Genomic DNA, 18599 nt, shown 5'->3' on the forward strand with positions numbered 1-18599 from the left:
GTCTCTATCTTCCGGAGTATTTGCCAGTCCGGAGTATTTGCCAGTCTTTCCTTTATTGGGACCAGCAAAGCACATAAACAGTGCTCTGTCCCTACAGAATTCCCTGGTTCTTTTCAAGTAAAATAAAATGGTCCTACTAACCTCTACAGCAGTGGTCCCCAACCCCCGGTCCAGGGACCGGTACTGGTCCGTGGATCAGTCAGTACCAGGCCTCCTCCCCGACTGCTGCCTCAAGGGGTACCCTGCCACTCTGCTGCTGGCTCACCCTTTGGTGCTCTCTGGTGGCCACCATGGCTGTGGCTCCCCCTTGATGTGGTACTGCGCAGCTGCTGCTGGCAGTGCCCCCCCCCAGCGGGCGGCAGAAAGTCAGGGGTGCTGGCGGGAAAGCAAGTGGAGCAGAGGCTTAGGCAGTGGCGGCGACGTTCCTCAGCAAAAGATTGCCCCCCCCCCACGGGCTTCAGTAAAATTGTCAAGTGCTGACTGGTCCCCTGTGATAAAAAGGTTGGGGACCACTGCTCTGCAGAGTATAACATATGCTCACTTTCGGAACCTGGTGTGGGGAAGAATACTGGCAAAATAAAACCTGCAATAAGTGAAACTTAGAAACAACTTTTGGAAGGTACTTAAGGCTGGGTCATAGAATAACCCTGTCAGGAAAACACTTAACAAATGGGGAATCCACTTGAAGAGCTGCTAGCTCACCTACTTGATATAACAGTGAAAGTTGATATAACAGCCACTAGAAAACTGACTTGGATCAAGAGTTCAGTCGACAAACATTGCAAGGAGTTCAAATGGCTTACACATCAATTGTCTCAAAGCAAGAGAAAGAGACCATTGGGGAATTGGAGGATAATGAGGTAGACAAACCCCTTAAGAAATATTTTAGATAAATAAATGGTGGGAGAAATTGAACCTCCATCCACTCCCTCTGGTAACAACATATGGCAATGAGGTGGAACTTTAGACAAGAAAAAGGCATTCATCACGTGCAACAGATACTTGAATATGACTTGCAATAAAGCCTCACCAAGACCGTTTATGCACTGGAGGTTTCATGTCAGGCTGCAGGCTGGAGTTTTAGTCGTGGCAAGTTGCCCCACCTCTTCCTGCACCCACATGGGGGAGCATTTGGCCTGGTGCACCTGATCCGCCCATTATTTGTGCTCCTGCATGGGATCTGGGGAAGTGAAGTTCCCAGTGCATAAACAGTCCAAGAGAAACCTCCTTACCAGTATACCAGGGTTAAAACTGCATCCACATATACATATAAGAATATCTTGCAGCAGATATCCATGAATGCAGGAGTAAGTCATTAACGTCCTGAGGGTCCAGTGTGCCGTATGCCAACCTGGCTCGGAGGGCTTGTTCTGTGGCATAGTTTAACTGCACTGCAGCAGAAGCTGTCCCTAGGATCTGCATGTGGTGGGGATGTCTCTTGCTGCAGCATGCAAACCTGAGAGGATCAGCTGGGGTGATGGGAACTGATGGATATAGCTGAATATCAGCTTTTATTCAGGCTCAGGTATACTGGTAGCCAATCAGATCAGAAAATATGTAATCAACTTAATATCCCCCAAATACTACTAAACTTGGTTTAGCAAAACCCACAACCCCTACTGGTCATTTCCACATATACAATCATCTGTTTGTTTGCCTTAAATGTGTTTGCAATTAACAAATTGTTGTCCTTCCTGTTTTATTTCATCTTCCCACCCCAAATCTTCCAACAATACTCGATTCTGGTTATTCTTCTTCTTGCCCTCTAGTCACCTATAATTATCAGCACATCTTGTTTAGGTATGCAATCAATTTCTTTCTAGACACTTGCATGAAATCTTTACATTTCTTCCTCATCAGCATCTGTAATTGAGGCATAAATTTGAATGACGGTTATATTGATCGGCTTTCCATGAGGTCTTATTGATATTATTTGGTTGTTAGTAATTATAGCCCAACTGCCTGTGCTACATCCTGCCTCACTATTAGAGAAACTACTACTTCTGTTTGTCATTTCCCAAGTAAAACACTTTGTAATTTTCTGACTGCTACTTAATATAGGGCTGCTATTTAAGCCTCTATTAGGCCCCCTTAGCCCTGTCTGTATTCTGTTAGGTCCAACAGACTATAGTATTTCTTACCTCAGATGACTCATATGTAATTGTTTTTGTTTCAGTATGAACAATGGGCACTTCCTTGATAGAAACTTCAGTTTTCTCTCCAGCTGAAGAAACACTTCCAAAACTGATTGTTTCAGTCTTCACAATTGGTGACTGTTAATGAAAAAAGGGTAATTTCAGGGTATATCAAAGTTATAGATCTGTAAAATAATTGAGGAATAAAACAGAATATGAATCTATTCTGTTACTGTATATATTGAGAACAAACATTTCCACTGTAAGACAATCAAATACGCATCACCAGCACTTTACAGCAATATATCTAAACCAGGACTGTATTTAATGTAGAAAAATTTTTAAAGAGGAGTGAACCATGTAATTTTTAGCTTAATTTTGTTTTGTAATTGCTCATAAGCTTATTTTCCTTCAATATGATAAAAAGCAGGTTAAGTCATATAAATAGCAATTAGAGGACAGAATTTCTGTTAATCATCTGGAACTCTGTAGGTATGAGAAGTGCAGGGGGGAAATTTATTGCCTCAATAAAGATGATCAACAGATGTTAATATTTCTGCTGAACAGAAGTTGTGTTCCTGGTAAGATTTGTCAGGATGCTTAGCACGGTTAGGCACTGATGCTCAGCAGCACACATTCCTTTTGCCAGACTACAAGATGTGTCTTGTCTGAATTCAAAATTAAACAAAACAAAACAAACCAGCAGCAAGCGTCAAGATTGCCATGCAAGAGATGAAATACAAACTTTTCAAATGTGATGTTTCCTACAAAGCTCCCATAAATATCTTTGTAGGAAAACAGCTTCTATGTAGTGTATATGTTGTCACATGTATTTCACTTCATGAATATGCAGAGAAATAAATACATGTACAACTTTCAAATTTTATAGTACAATCAATTTTATACTCTAAGCTTTTCTTTGTAAAAGCCATCCATGGAAGAAACAATTACTGGGAAACAGCCCTATCCTAAGAGGAGAACCAAACTGCTCACTAAACAGCAACAATAGTCTAACATGTTCTTAACACTTCATTAATGAATTAAATATTTAAAAATGCATCTATTTATGCTTTTTGTAAAATTGACTAATTAGAAATTATTAATTACCTCAAAAAGAGGTTCTCTTTCCAGAGCATCCAAAACTAGGGCTGTTGCACTCTGCTCCTCCTCTTGATCATGAGAAACAGCGGTAGTTTCTTCCTGTTTGGTTACAGCTTGCTCAGTCTCCTGCCCTTTTTCCTCTTTAGCCCCCTCAGTCACAGCACAGCCCTCCTTCCCTTGGGTGCCCGATGCCACATGAGACATTGCCTGTGCTGCAGCATCCAGCTGAACGGCAGCCAAATTAGAAGCATCCCCACTTGCATGCACATTTATCACATCTCTCTCCTCGACCAATACAGTTTCCTGCACAACCTTCATCACCGTCTCCTGTTCCTGCAGCTCCTCTGTCTTCTTTTCACCAGAATGTGCTTCCTGATCAGTCTTTGCTTGTGTTCTCTGCAGAGGAAAAGGGGGATATTCACTTACTGTTAGGTTTCATTCTTGGTGGTTTTCAGGACAGGGCAATCGATCCTCTTGGGAAAGTGATGCCCACTGTTGCAGGCAGGGCTGGCTAGGCTTTGATGACCCCAATGAGAGGGGCGTCCCACAATGTTCTCAGGCCTAGAAAAAGCCTCTGCTATATACTTTAAACCTTGAGAAACCCCTAAGAAAATGTACTCCAGCATCTACTGGGACAGCAAAAACAGAAAAGAAGTGGGGGTGGGGGAAACTTATAAAGCCTTGTAAAGACTTACGTCTCATAAGACATAAGTATTCAAGGACTGGTAGAGGCTCTCAGAAGGACTGCATGGCTTTAATGGGTGGGGGAAGGTGGGAAGACTGGACTACTCTGGAGCTGGAGAAAATGGAAATTCATGTTAAGTGAACAAATTTTACTTTTTACAGCAAGTCAGGGGTGGGGCAGTTTGAATTCTGGGATGTAGCAAAGAATTTCATTCCCAGAGTATGAATATAGTTCAAACAGCACATATGTTTTGCAAAACCTTTTAACCAAAAGCTGTCTGGGAGGATTTTTTTAACAACACACTGCAGTGGTGACAAGTGAATAGCTGTGCTTCTTGACTGTCTCATAAATGGATGGAAGAGCCCTGTTTGCTGCATGAACAGCTACTCTCTTGAGGGCAGAGGAGGGTTCTGTGAGCCACTGAATTTTTTTCAAGAGTGAGCCACAAAGTGTCTGCTGGGCAGACTAGAAGCTAACCATGAACTTAAGTTCAATGGCTAGTTCAAACTACCTTTGCCTTCAACACTGAGAGGACTGGATGCTATTGCTGTACTCATGGTGTCATGCAAGACTTCTATCGACAGGATCTAGAAGCCAGACTGCAATGCTGGGTCCATTTCCAAACTGCAAAACAAGCAGCAACATTTTGACACCGTGGATCTTGCTGATAGATAGATGATATCCAAGGCTGTGTACATTTAGTGCAAGCTGCTGCCAAGGAAATTTTTCTTCAGCTTGCCCTTCAACTCTTGTGGAACACTGTTACCCAATGAAGATCATTAGCCCAGATATATGGCACTAGCACACAGAGCCAGCTGTAGATGCTCTTAGTGCTGAAAAAATGTCGAGTTTTTTTTTTAAATCAAGTCAATTCTCGTCACATAGGCCTTTGCAAAATATATGATTCTTCCTGTATGATTGGATTAGATCTGCTATTGGGGCATCTACATAAAGTGTTCTGAAGCACTTTGAGATCTGAGAATTACTGAGCAAAATTAAGAAACCTAGGAGGAATGCCCTATCTCAGCTGCACACACACAATGTTGTTAAAGACTGCTGGAACAGCAGAACCAGGGGTGTGGATCCCATCTGAGGTAAAGCCATACAAGACTCCACAGACAGATGGAGGTGGCTGCTCAAAGGAGGGTTCAAAAACACCAATGACTTTGGGAAGCTGATTTAGAAACATGAACAGGAGGGGGGGGGGAGCTTGAGAATGAATTTCCAGAAGATCTTCCTTCACTTAGGCCCTTTATGCACGGTGACATATTCCGCGCGGGAGCGGGGCATGCTGGGTTGCCCTGGTGTAGTGTGCGCGCGCGCTTTATGCCGGGGCTAGGAGGCCCAGCTGAGGTAAGTGCAGCGGCGCGGGCGGGGGAGGTGGGGAGGGGCCGGGGGGGCAGGGGAGGCGGGTCACCCCTGCCAGCTCTGTGCCGCCACAGAGCCTGCAGGGGCGAGCGGTGTCACCGCAGGTCGAGGCTGGGCAGCCCGACAAGCCCAGCGCTGCCGATTATGCACAGTGCCGGGCCACCGCAGCCCCAGCTTACCCATGATGCTCGTCGGCAGCGTGCGTTCTCGATGATTTTAACCAAAGCGCTGCTGCCGCCAGTGTGGGCCTTATGGCCCATCCATAATGGGCCCTTGTGAAGTCATTAGACTCCAGTAACTCCTGGTTAAGAAAGGAGCTATGCAATTTATTCTTCCTGGAGTTGAGAAATCAGTTAAATAACTCCCCTTTGCTGTCCCTGTATTGACAACACTGGCCTAGCCTAAGCTATCCAGGTCAGGGCTTAGTAGTATATATGCTTTAGTATTTACAGTCAGAAGAGGACATAGCATTCTGTCCTGTCATTCTGGGACCTCAAGCATAATGGTTAAAGAACAAAGACAATTTTTTCTCCATGGTTTTTGTATGTGGTTCAAATGTAAGAGGAGAGAAGGCCTTCCCAACATGAGGAAACTTGAGCACATTGTGAGGTCACACTTTTAGGTGCAAAATATAAGGAACATTCCCCTTCTCCCAAGAGCACAGACCCATATTAAAATCTAAAGATGGAATCAAATGGCGACCTGAGCCCAGCTATGTGAAGTAGATGTAACCCCTCCTATGAACTCAGTTGGTTTTCTTGCAGATTCTATTAAAGTGAAGATATCTGAACCATCCAAAGTTTTTTCACTGGAGAGCTGTTTTGTCTAAACAGACAGAGAAATGTAGAGTCACACACAGAAAATGAAGCAGACAGACACAGGTTACATTAACAAGCAAAAGTAGACACAACGATGAGGGAGAGGAGAAAGGGTGGCAAGGGTATAGAGAGGAAAATAATGGGAAAATAAATGAGCACAAATCTGTAACGACTATAAGCAGTAATCTAAAAAGCAAAGTAGTTAGCACTAGGATTTTGCTGGTCTTGTGAAGCATTTCCTCCCCCCCTTCAAAAGAAGCCATAGCAAGATATTCTATTTTAGTAATACTGATTTTTAAAAGTTTAAAAGCCTGAAAATGCCTGCTTTGTATTGTGTTAATTGACAAACCATGAGGAAATAATAAGAAGCTAGGTTGGCTGTTGTCAACATAAAGCCAAGCAGCAAAAGGACCAAAAGGCAGGGTAGTGAGCATATTGCCTATCGAAGTCATGCTTTTATCTTTAAACTGTGGCAAAGTTGCATGTTACCACTACTCTTGATGCTGAAGATTCAGTAACATAGTGAGCAGTAGCAATGGTAAAGGGTGGCTCTCTGGAATATTTCCAATCTGTTAAACTCTTATCTTTCCGACCAAACGCCTCTCCTTTTAGTCTTTCACTGTCAAGCAGTTTTTCAGCTCGGGTCATCGGCACGCTTCCCAATGTGTCATGCAGGTGCAAATCCTGATCCATTTTCTGGGTTTTCTTCAAACTTTCATCTTCTGGACTCTGCAGTCGGGAATCTGCCTCTTTAATGGGAGTCAGTGATTCCGATACCCTTCTTTTTGCATCAGATAACCTTCTGCCGTTTTCATCTGTGATCGGTTCTAGAATTTCATACTCTGCTACTACAGGAATGATTTTCACAGATTCTAGCACTGGCCTTTCCATTTTTTGTAATGCTTCAAGTGACGATGGCACACTTTTTTCTCCCTCTTTTACTTTAGTGGTCATGGTAACAATTTTCCCAGAAACGGTATCATACGATTTTCCTACAGTGTACATTTTCTGCTTATTCTCATCTTTCACCTGCAATTCTCCTTCCAAGTCCTCAAAGGTCTGTATATCAGTGGCAGTGGTTTTTAAAAGCTTGGCTGGAATGTCACCAGTTTTACTGCTCACAGTCATTACTTTGTATGTCACAATGGTTTTCGATTCACCATCAACTACCTCAGTGGGTACTTTGTCTACAATAACCCAATCCTCAGTGCCCTATATTTGAAATATAAAAGCTCAATTAGAACAGCTAATTGTTTATTTCTGCATTAGGAAAGTGAAATATAATACCTATTAGGACATTTATGGTACCATGCTGAGAATACAAGTTTTGTGAATTCTAATCTTGTATAGGCCATAAAAGCCTACAGACCACTTAAACACTGACATTTGTAGAAACTAAAATCTAAAATAAATGATAACTGAATAAAATCACTTTGTTTTAATAATTTTCTCAACATACCACTGGCTTCTGGAAATATTGCATATTTATACCAATTTTATGATACAACTTAATTTACAATTAGCCATCTGGTACATAATAATCGAAAGATTCAATGCTAAGCATACTTACAATCATATTAATCATTTTTGCTTATAAATAAATGTTTTGTAAATATTGCAAATACTGCAAATTCTTATATTTCAGAGAGAGAAAGAGATATGATTTTAGTTAAAATGCATACTCTGTGCCCATTTATGAAAGGACAGTACAATTTTCTGCCTGAGTCTGATGAGAAGTAATCCTACTGCCAATTAAATATTCCTTTTGCAGCTTCATGAAGAGCTTTGTAAGAATTCAATTTGCGATAATAATCAGGGAGATCAAAAGCTGACCTTCACATATCTATATTCATATATAAAATGACCCTTCCCCATGAGTGTAATATTTCTCTCCCTATCCTAGCACACAAAGATGGGCAGACATGCAGGCATCATAACAGCCTGTTACTGGAAACATTTCTAACATCAGTACCCAGTTCCTCCCTACCACTCAGTGCAGATTCTAGAAATAACGACAGTGGACACAGATTTCTATTCCCAGTAACAGTCCAACATAATACCTTACTAAGCAGTTGTGTACATGCCAGAAAGGGTAGGGAAAGAAAGAGGTCCCTTTTGCATAAGTTATATACTGTGTGTGCCTTAATGGTGAAAGATCATAGGCATAACAATTGACATGTGCCCAATGCAAGCATATTTTTACACACTAGTATTAGAAATATATGACACATTAGATAAGACTTTCTAAGGCAGGGGTTGTTAACCCCCGGTCTGCAGCTCGGTACCGGGCCGCCGCCGGCCGCACCTGCCTCTCCCCCCCCCCGCAGCAAGAAGCTCGCCAGGCCGCGAGCAAAGCGGTCGCTGAAGTGGCTGCTTCGCTTGCGGCCCGGCTAGCTTCTCGCTGCGAGAGGGGGGGAAGAGGCAGGTGTGGCCACTGGCATGCAGGCAGACGAAAACATGCATGTGCGGAGCTGCCATGCATGCATGTTTATGCCCCCTGCTCGCGCAAACGCATATGTGCGGCAACTCTGTGCATGTGCGTTTGCACACAGCTGCCGCGCATGCGTGCAGCCTGGGCCACCGGTTCTCCCCCACCCCTGGAGGCGGTCCTCAACCACAAAAAGGTTGGGGACTGCTGTTCTAAGGTATATGGCTGTACTGGGAAACCTGCTATTTGCTTTAATGTGTGTATATAATTTTCAGCATTATATTACTTAGTTTATTGTTCTCAAGGGATATCTAGTATCCTAACCAGCTTGGTGTAGTTGTTAGAAGCACGGACTTCTAATCTGGCAAGCCAGGTTTGATTCCTCGCTTCTCCACATGCAGCCAGCTGGGTGACCTTGGGCTCACCACAGCACTGATAGCACTGTTCTGACCAAGCAGGAATATCAGGGCTCTCTCAGCCTCACCCACCTTACAGGGTGTCTGTTGTGGAGAGAGGAAAGGGAAGGCGACTTTAAGCCAATTTGAGACTCCTTGTGGTAGAGAAAAGCAGCATATAAGAACCAACTCTTCTTCTAAATGCTTGCACACACAGACATCACATTAAAGTTCTACCTACTGAGGCTCTAGGGGGTAAGTCTTGAAGAGACCTTGTAGAGACCTTTTCCCATTATTCCTGTTCTCTAATGAGCTAGTGCCACAAAATTACTTTTAAATCAAGGATCTGAGCATATTTTTACCTGAGAATCAAGGTATGTAGTGCTTTCCTTCTGCAAAAATATACATTTTTCAGATTTTTCTCTTTCTTCTTTGGTCTAGTAAATAAGAGGAAGCAGGGACATATATATATATATATATATATTTGTGTAATTTAACAAGCAGAAATCTACCCCATCCCCGTATGTTTCCAATATTTGGGAATAGGTTGATGAGGTAGGTTTATCAGTGTGAAAAGAATGGCGCTTCTGTGACCAACTGTCTTTCAGCAGTGGAAGAGAGAGAACTGAAGTAAGGGTGCTCCATCCCCACTATATCCCACTGGAAATGGTGTGATACAGTGTGCGGGAGGGGAGGCAGAGTGCCTCTAGGTATTTTGAGCTTCAAAAAATCCTCACCATGTCAGGCTTGTACATGCATAATAAGCACGTGGGAATGTACACGTATCATGACAATGAACCTCCTACTGACTGCTCTGTACCCAGTTGTGTCTCATATGTACACTGTAGTACAGCACTTATTTCTTTAGTTATCTATTCTGACTTACTATCTCTTTCAAAGATTTGTCATATCCTATTTTCCACCCTATCTTTTCTAACAGTCTAATGCAGCTTTTCTCAACCTTTTTAGAGTTCAGGCTTTGAGAAACCCTGGCTTTAAGAAATCCTGGAAGTGATGTCAGCAGGCCACACTTTCCTGGCATAGCCTAGGAGGTCACATGTCACTAGAGGTGACATCATCGATACTCCTACCGGGTGTGACACCACCAGGCTACTCTCATATCACAGGAAGTGACAGCATAGAAATACTTTAGATGATTTGTGAACAGAATCATACCTGTACTATGGGCTGGCTACCAGCTTAGTCTTCTTCACCAAAAGGAGCCTGCAGTAACAGGGCCAGAGCAGGCCTATGCTCTGTTGCCCTTCCACCACTCCAGAAACAGGGTTGGGGCAGGCCTATGCTGCTCCATTCCCTGCCACCCCTTAAGTTAAATGACAGCTCTTATCTCTCTGAACTTCAATCACTACCATATGCAACAAGCCTTGGCCAGCAAGGATTTGTATGGCCGGGGCCCCTTCCCTTCCCTTCCCATCCCCTCCAAGCCCATCATTGGCCATTTTGGGAAGGGATGGTTGGGTTGACAAGACCATATATTACCCAAATTAAAAAAAAAAAAAACTACCACCCATTAAATGCTGTCATGAAACTCTGGTTGAGAAAGCCTGGCCTAATGTTTCACACAAGGATGAGGATTCATTAACACTTGTTAAAATTTGTTGGGGCACTGAAGCTAAAAATCCAGAAGACACAGTGTCATCCTAAACTGAATTACACCCTTTATTGAAGACAATGGGCCTAGAAGAGGGTAACTGCTTAGTGTGGCATTCACAGTCACTCACTTCTTCAGGCACAAGTGGTTCAATCATAGGAGCTTCCTCTTGTCTCGCAGCAAGCCGGACTGGTGATGTAGAAAGTCTCTTCTCCCATTCATTGGTCCCTGAGATATCCGTGGAGGTTTCCAAGAACGTCCGTTTCAGCTCGCTTATATTTGTCTGATGTTTCATCAGGTCTTCTTGGTTTTTATCTAATTCCTGGAGGGAAATGGCACATTTTGTAGCTTAGGTTATGAAACTGAAAAAAAGGGGGAGGGGAGGATCAAACTATGTAAATTAGTCAGCATAAACAGGGGGAAAGGCCTGGAGGGATTAGGTCTCACAGCACTAACACAACACACTTGTGAAACTGTGGTATTTTTGAAAGATAGCTTACAGAGACACTCTTAGGCCCGCTTCACACAACATGGTAGAAAACCAGTGTTCACCACTGAATGTACTCTTATGAGGAAACTATCCAGTTTCCTGATGATTATACCTGTATAATATATGCATTTTCAAACTCATTTATTGCATTAACAAATTACATTTTTTGCTTTTATATATAAAACATTTTACGGGAACACTTTTAAAAAATGCAGTGTGTAAAGTGGTCCTCATTTCTGTGAGCATCAAATGTTCTAAAGGACTGTCAGATTCCACATACATTCTAGATTCTACCTACAAAATACTTTACAAAAATCTAGGCATACACACAGAGAGTCCTAAAAGAGAGTGGAATAGAAAGGCTTCAGAAGAGAAATAGCTGTTTAATTAATTAGCAAGTGAGAATACATCATGCATCATAGTGTAGATTCACAGCTTAACCACTATATCAAAACACATGTACAGTACATGCACTGGTATATACCAATACCAACCTCTAACATAAGATTACTATGTTTGACATACACATTTTCACCCTTTATGCGCTTAATCAGACTACTCTGAAAAAGTGAGAGAGAAAGGGAAACGTAAGGGTGACAATATCAAAGGATACAAGAATGGAGTAGTAGGCAACATTGGCAAATGTCACACTGAGAAACCTCTGCAGGCACCAATAGTTAGCCCTGCCTCCACAAACATACACACCCACCTGCGCCTTGAGATCACCATCTTCTTCTTGGTCTGACTGTTAGCATAGGAAAGATGTGAAAGTATGATAATAAATCAAAAGGTTATAACAAAATAAAACAATATACACAATGCATGCATTATAAATAATACAAGTATATCAAATTATATTCTTCCCACAATAGTTTTCCACAGTAATCCTTCCACCAGTCCTGGAGGTCAGAATTACTATGGCCATATTTCAGGTGAGGGGGATCTTTGGGCTGAGAGCAGCTTGCTTCAGGGCACTGTGTAAGTTCATGGAGATAAGACTGGAACAATGAAACTGGCTTTGAATATACTCCAGCCATTTAGTTAAGTAATCTTTTTGGAGTTTTGTGCTTAAAAATATCAGTATGACCCAGACAAATGAGAATATTAAATAAAATAATATAAATATACTCATGTTACACTTTATACTGTATTGGAAGATGTTCAGAGATGGAGAATAAATATTTTCTTTTGCCAGTGTGGTATATTGGTTAAAGTGTTAGACCGGGATCTGGAAGATCCAGGTTCAAATCCCCCCTCAAGCCATGAAAGCATGCTGGATGAGCTTGGGCTGCTCATACATTCTTAGCCTAACCTACCTGTTGTGAGAATAAAATGGAGGAGAGGGTGAGAGGCAGAATATAAATAAAGCAAATAAATCTATCATGCTTATTTAATTAATTTTAAAAAGAGGCTATATTTTAGAAAATATCTGGTCCTTGAAACTGCTATTAACTTTGTAGGGGGAAAAACAATAGAAGCTTAGGAGAGAAGCAGTCAATTATATCTGAAAAACAGTGCCAATCAAATTTGGAGCCTTCTTGTTTTCTTTCAATTAAAAAATAAAAATATCAGGATTACTTATCTCGCAGGTCAAGTATTATCTGGCCATCAGTGTTGAAACTTTTTTTTTGACAATTCATTGCTTTTATTCATTTTTTTTTCAAATTATTTTAAATGACTAACTGCTGAATATATATTAAGCAGAGGGCATCACCTTGGGGTGACACCCTCCAGCGTTTTCATGGCAGACTCAATACAGGGTGGCCTTGCCAGTGCCTTCCCCAGTCATTACCGTTTACCCCCCCCAGCAAGCTGGGTACTCACTTTACCAATCTTGGAAGTATGGAAGGCTGAGTCAACCTTGAACCAGCTGCTGGGATCGAACTCCCAATCTTATGGACATCACTTGAGACAGCATTTCTGCTGTTTACCACTCTGCACCACAGGAGGTTCTTCGGATATTGTATTATACTAGTCATTTGAAACTTGACTTCTTTGAGCATACTAGACAAACTATAAATGATTGCTATCATGCAATATTTAACGATGTCTGTATGTCTCCCTAGATAGAGAATCCAATGGGCTGTGCTGATACACAGCCTTGATTCTTATGGGATGGGATACTGGATTATCAGGATATGGGATATAATCACAGAATAATAGAGTTGAAAGGACCTCCTGCGTCATCTAGTCCCACCCCCTGCACTATGCAGGACACTCACAACCCTATCGCTCATCCACTGTAGCCTGCCAACTCCTTGAACCTTCACAGAATCAGCCTCTCCGTCAGATGACTATCCAGCCTCTGTTTAAAAATGTCCAAAGATGGAGAACCCACCACCTCCAGAGGAAGCCTGTTCTACTGATAAACTGCTCTGTTAGAAACTTCTTCAGGATGTTTAGACTGAATTGCTTTTGAATTAATTTCATCCCATTAGTTCTGGTCCATCCCTCTGGGGCAAGAGAGAACAAGTCTGCTCCATCCTCTATATGGCAGCCTTTTAAATACTTGAAGATGGCTATCAGATCCACTCTCAGTCATCTCCTCTCCAGGCTAAACATACCTAGCTCCCCCAACATTTCCTCATACATCTTGGTCTCCAAACCCCTTACCACCTCCTCATGACATGCTCCAGTTTGTTTACATCCTTCTTCAATTGTGGTGCCCAAAACTGAACACAGTACTCCAAGTGAGGCCAAACCAGAGCAGAGTAAAGTGGTACCATCACCTCCCGTGATCTGGACACAATACTCCATTTGATACTGCCCCAAATCCTAGTTTAGCCCCCACCCAAATGGGGCAAGCTCTCTGTTTTTTCTACATAGATCAATGTTGTCATTCACTAAAGGAAAAACTGCTGATCATCTCTGGCCCTGGATGGTCAGGTGTTCACTAATAGAAGGCGTGATAGAGGTTATCCCAGTATAAAATGCTGCCCCATGTAGCTTGTCTATCCTAATTGTGTTATTAGGATGTACATTATATAACAGTGTTCTAAAACCAGAATATAAAATACATACTTATCATGGACAATACAGTTTTTAAAATTTTCAAAATATTCAAGATTTGGCGGATTACATAGTTTTGCAGTCATCACTTGTAGCAAGCACTTTGGGAAAATTGTTTAAAGTTTAAAGGGACTGTACAAGATAGCCCAAAACAGCTGAATGTCAGGGAGTAAGCTGCTTCCTGTTGCTCAGTTGTTGTTTTTTGGGGGCTTTCTGATGGGCTTTTTGAAGGCCATGAACCATGAATTGGTTCAGTTCATAAACAAACCTCTTGATCATAAACTGAATTACATTTTCCCAGTTGGTGCCCATCCCCAGTCCTCCATATATTGTAAAGGTTGCTCTAAATAAACAAGCACACAGCACTAACATACAGAATTTTATATCTGAAGATACAATGTTACATAATTTGACAACAATGTGATAACAACTGAACAAACCTCTGTGGCAGTTGTTTCACCATCAGCAGCAGTATCTGTCCTTTCACTGTCAGTCTGTTTTGTCGCATGAGTAACCAGATTCCAGCAAGTTAACGGGGGGAAAGAATAACCCAGTTTGTCAGTAAATATAAGTCACATACTGATTAGCCACGTATACAACCCTGTAAGTTTCTTTTTTTAAAAAAAAACAGCTAATTTAAAGAAGCAAAATGAGAAACAGATGCACCAGAATGAGAGGAAGGTATATTCCACAAACCCAGACAAAATATTATTAGAAAAAGGCATGTAATTGTAGCTTTTAATTCCTCTTAGGAGTCGGGTCACTCTGAGCAAGAATTAAAACTTGTAAGCATTGTTCCTACTACAGTACAATATACATGCCAAAAATCTTGTAAATTTTAATGAAAGATGACCTGTAAAAAAGGCTAGGTGGGTAGCTGCATTACCAAAGAGTTCAACACATTAAAAATGCTACAAATCGCCTTTGAGAGGACGGCAACTCTCAACAGACATCAGTTACTGCCAGGGTAGAAATGCTATTGATAATTCTGAAGTTGAAAGAGACACTAATTATCATTTCAATGACAATACTTATCATTCCAAAGTACAGAACATGACAAAAAAGATTTTTTTTAAAGAATGACGTTCACTAGGGACAAATGATAAAAATTGAAACAAAGCACAGCATTATTCACCATTAACTATTTGTGATTTAGACTATATCAAGAACAACTCTAATCAAACTGAATGAAAAGGTATCAGTACAGGTATATATACACTGAATCTATTTAAGGGGGAAGTAATCTCTCAGATTTTTCAAACAGTTCCTGTTTGACTACAAAGGCAATTCAGTGCCACAGTGACCCCAATCACAATAATACAAATTCTGTTAGCATCAGTAAAGCATCTACTGCTGGTCACAAACAATACATTGTTGTAAGATTAAGTATGTTTTCTAATGGTACCATGTGGCTGATGCTCCCCCACCCCAATGAATATAGTCAGTGTTCCCAGGGTTTGACTCATCCACAAAAACAACAACAACAAGAAAACACCGTCATGCAAGTGCCTAGTGTGAGGCTTTGAGAAGATAATCTGGAACTTTGCACAGCCCCTCAAGTTCCTGCTGCAACCATTTTAAAAATTAACCATAGAATCATAGAGTTGGAAGGGGCCATACAGGCCATCTAGTCCAGCCCCCTGCTCAATACAGGATCAGCTTAAAGGATCCTTGGTAAATATCTATCCGGCCATTGCTTGAGGACTGCTAATGTGGGAGAGCTCACCACCACCTTAGGCAGCCAATTCCAATGCTGAACTACTTTGACTGTGAATTCTTTTCTCCTGATATTTAGCCGGTAGTGTTCCACATGTAATTTAAACCCATTACTGAGGATCCTATCCTCTGCTGCCAACAGTTGCTTTAAAAATCACCCATACAGCAGTTCTAAGCATATGCCAAACTGTCTGCATGAAGCCACTGCCATGTGCAGAATCTAAGAGTTTCCACACTACAATACAAGCTTGCATGATGCTTAATATACTTGTTAGTTTTGGATGATGGCAACAATGAAGCCTGGTCTAAATCTGCAGCAGAATGGGATGGTAAAATCTTGAGGTAATAGAGTAGGCTGTACCTCTGGGACTGCAGGTGGGAATGCAATTTGTTTACTCCACCATGTAAAAGCTCTCTGTAAACCATGGGAAAAAAATCTGGCAGAGACAAAGTTTCAACACCGTTCTACTGTCTACCAGTATCCTATAAATCATATTTTTTAGAAATGCAGGGCAGAATTCAAAAACAGATCCCTGCAGTCTTAAACTCATTCTAGCACCTCAGAATTCTATAACATCCCCAATGCTGCATATCCGTTTCAAGACAAATCTTAACGGCATTTCTAATTTCCTCAAATATATTTGTTTATGGCATTTGTTAGATACATTTGTGGAATCTGATAATGTGAAAGTTTCCCCTCTCCTCCCAGAAAAAGCATTTCAAAGATAAACTGTATATTTGCTATTTCATTTAGGTAATCTGAATAACTGAGTTTCATGGGATCTTTTGTATTTACAGGTGGCTACTAGGATACAAAATATACATGACACTTGTCAAATACTCAAGTATATATATTTAATATTTATGTTTTTGTATTTATACACCGCCCTCCCTTGCGGCTCAGGGTGGTATACAGAAAATGCTAGAGGCCATGGCGGTGGAGGGAGCAGTGGTAGAGGAGGCGTTGCTGGAGACTGAGGTGGCACTGGCAGGAGCCCTGAAGCTGATAGCCACGGGACAGCCAGCTGAGGCAACAGAGGACCATAGAACACAGCAGCCCTCCTGCCGCAAGAGGCAAGAAGGGAGATGGAGGTGGAAGGGAGTCTGTGTGTGTTTCCATGTGTGTGTTTCCATGTGTCTGTGTGTCTGGGAGGGAGGGGGCATGGACCAAAGAAGAGGTTGGAGAAGAAAAAGAGGAGGGGAAAGGCAGGTGGAATGAATCTCTGTTTGTGTGTGGCTGTGAGGAAGAGGGAGGGAGCAGGGACCAAGAAGTCCCAGAGCAGGTATGTGTTCCCACATACCCTGTGAGAGTAAGACTGTCAGTAATTTTTTTATAGTTCTGGAAGTTTAATTTCACCATTATCCTTGGGCTTACAAAAGCATGCTTAAAGGATTCATTTTAAATGCAGCTTCATTCAGCACAGGAGCAGCAAAATTGTTTTGGGGTGAAACCAGCTACTCCATTGAACAAAGCACTAGCTCTTGAGATTCTGGGGCACCATGTGTTGTCAAGGAGAACTTCCACACCCCTGATCTCAGGGACATTCTGGAGAAGGGAAATGGTGTCATCTCATTCTTCTGGCTAGTTCAATACTCCACATTTAGATTTATTCCAAATGAAGAGTATGGCTACTTTGTCCTTTGCATAATCAAGCAATGTAATACAGCAGTACATATTATGGAGCATGGCAGAGTTCAGTAGCTGTAATTTGAATGGATATATTTGCAATATGGTATTGTGTTTAGTATGGTGATATTCCGTGACACTAACTAACTAAAGATGTATGCATATTATTAAGAGTCACAAAATTTCTCATGAATGAATTACTTAGATGGTAACTCATCTGTGAAACTTGGAATTTGCTTAACTAATTATATAAACCCAAATTACATCGATAAACAGTCAGTTTCACATTTGTAACATTATTAGTATCCAGCCATCAACAATTAGAATATTTCCAGGTGCAAAATATCTATTATAACTCTTAACAGGCTCTGCATTCTATGCACTTACGTTTATTGGACTGGATTTTGGGTTTCTTCTATCAGAGTTGAATTAAGCGGTGCCCATGTGCTATGTTCCAAAGCACACCTTTTTTAACAGTCTCTAACTGGAACCATATGTCTTATTCCCTTTTATTAAAACACCTCCATTTTTATACGTGGAAACTTTTCTCAGATGTAAAAGGCCCATCACCATGATGTGGAGAGGATATATTTTCAAATAAAGTAGCCCCCAAACATTATTCAAGCATGGATGTCATTGCTGCCTTTTAACATGATCCTGACTGTATAAACTTGAGAGTTTCTATCAGATGGAACTCAACCCCTCCAAGACAGAAGTCCTGTGGCTGGGTAGAAGGGGACAGGACCAGGAAGCACTCTCCCCTGCTTGGATGGGGTGCAGTTTATGGCAGTGCCTGTGGCCAGGAATTTGAGGATGATCTTTGATGCCTCATCTTTGGAGGCTCAGACCATGAAGGTAGCCTGCACAGCGGTTTACTATCTGCTATAGTGCCCAACTTATCCCCAGAATACTTGTTCCCAGTGATCCATGCAATGGTCACTTCCAGATTAGACTTCTGTAGCTCGTTCTATGTGTGCCTTCCCTTGTCTCTGACCCGGAAATTACAGTTGGTGCAGAACACATCTGCTAGGGGCCTCACGAGATCATCTTGGAGGGCCCATGCGTAGCCTGTGCTGAGGCAGCTGCACTGGTTACCAATCAGCTTCCAGATCAGGTTCAAGGTTTTGGTTCTTACCTTTAAGGCTGTCTGCGGCTTGGGCCCTGCACATCTGAGGGACCACTTGTCTCCTTATGCCCCCCACAGGGCTCTTTGCT

The 18599-nt window shown here is 41.8% G+C and overlaps 1 protein-coding gene across 37 annotated transcripts in view; it reads right to left on the reverse strand.

Annotated features, from left to right (window-relative positions):
• The window catches only part of EPB41L3 (erythrocyte membrane protein band 4.1 like 3), a 163166-nt gene that overhangs the window by 8186 nt on the left and 136381 nt on the right, over positions 1-18599 (reverse strand). For 7 of the 37 annotated variants that reach the window (XM_077352701.1, XM_077352703.1, XM_077352698.1 and 4 more), the window contains 9 exons: positions 14482-14535; positions 11742-11777; positions 11527-11592; positions 10673-10864; positions 9293-9367; positions 6597-7319; positions 5992-6114; positions 3243-3632; positions 2142-2273 (listed from right to left, as the gene is read on the reverse strand). In XM_077352701.1, coding sequence (XP_077208816.1) covers positions 2142-2273; positions 3243-3632; positions 5992-6114; positions 6597-7319; positions 9293-9367; positions 10673-10864; positions 11527-11592; positions 11742-11777; positions 14482-14535 — 1791 coding nt within the window. The remainder of the gene's footprint in view (positions 1-2141; positions 2274-3242; positions 3633-5991; positions 6115-6596; positions 7320-9292; positions 9368-10672; positions 10865-11526; positions 11593-11741; positions 11778-14481; positions 14536-18599) is intronic. The other 30 variants (XM_077352716.1, XM_077352717.1, XM_077352728.1 and 27 more) reach the window with 18 other exon arrangements.

The sequence above is a fragment of the Paroedura picta genome, chromosome 9 (genome assembly GCF_049243985.1).
Source record: "Paroedura picta isolate Pp20150507F chromosome 9, Ppicta_v3.0, whole genome shotgun sequence".
NCBI classification, from domain to species: domain Eukaryota; kingdom Metazoa; phylum Chordata; class Lepidosauria; order Squamata; family Gekkonidae; genus Paroedura; species Paroedura picta.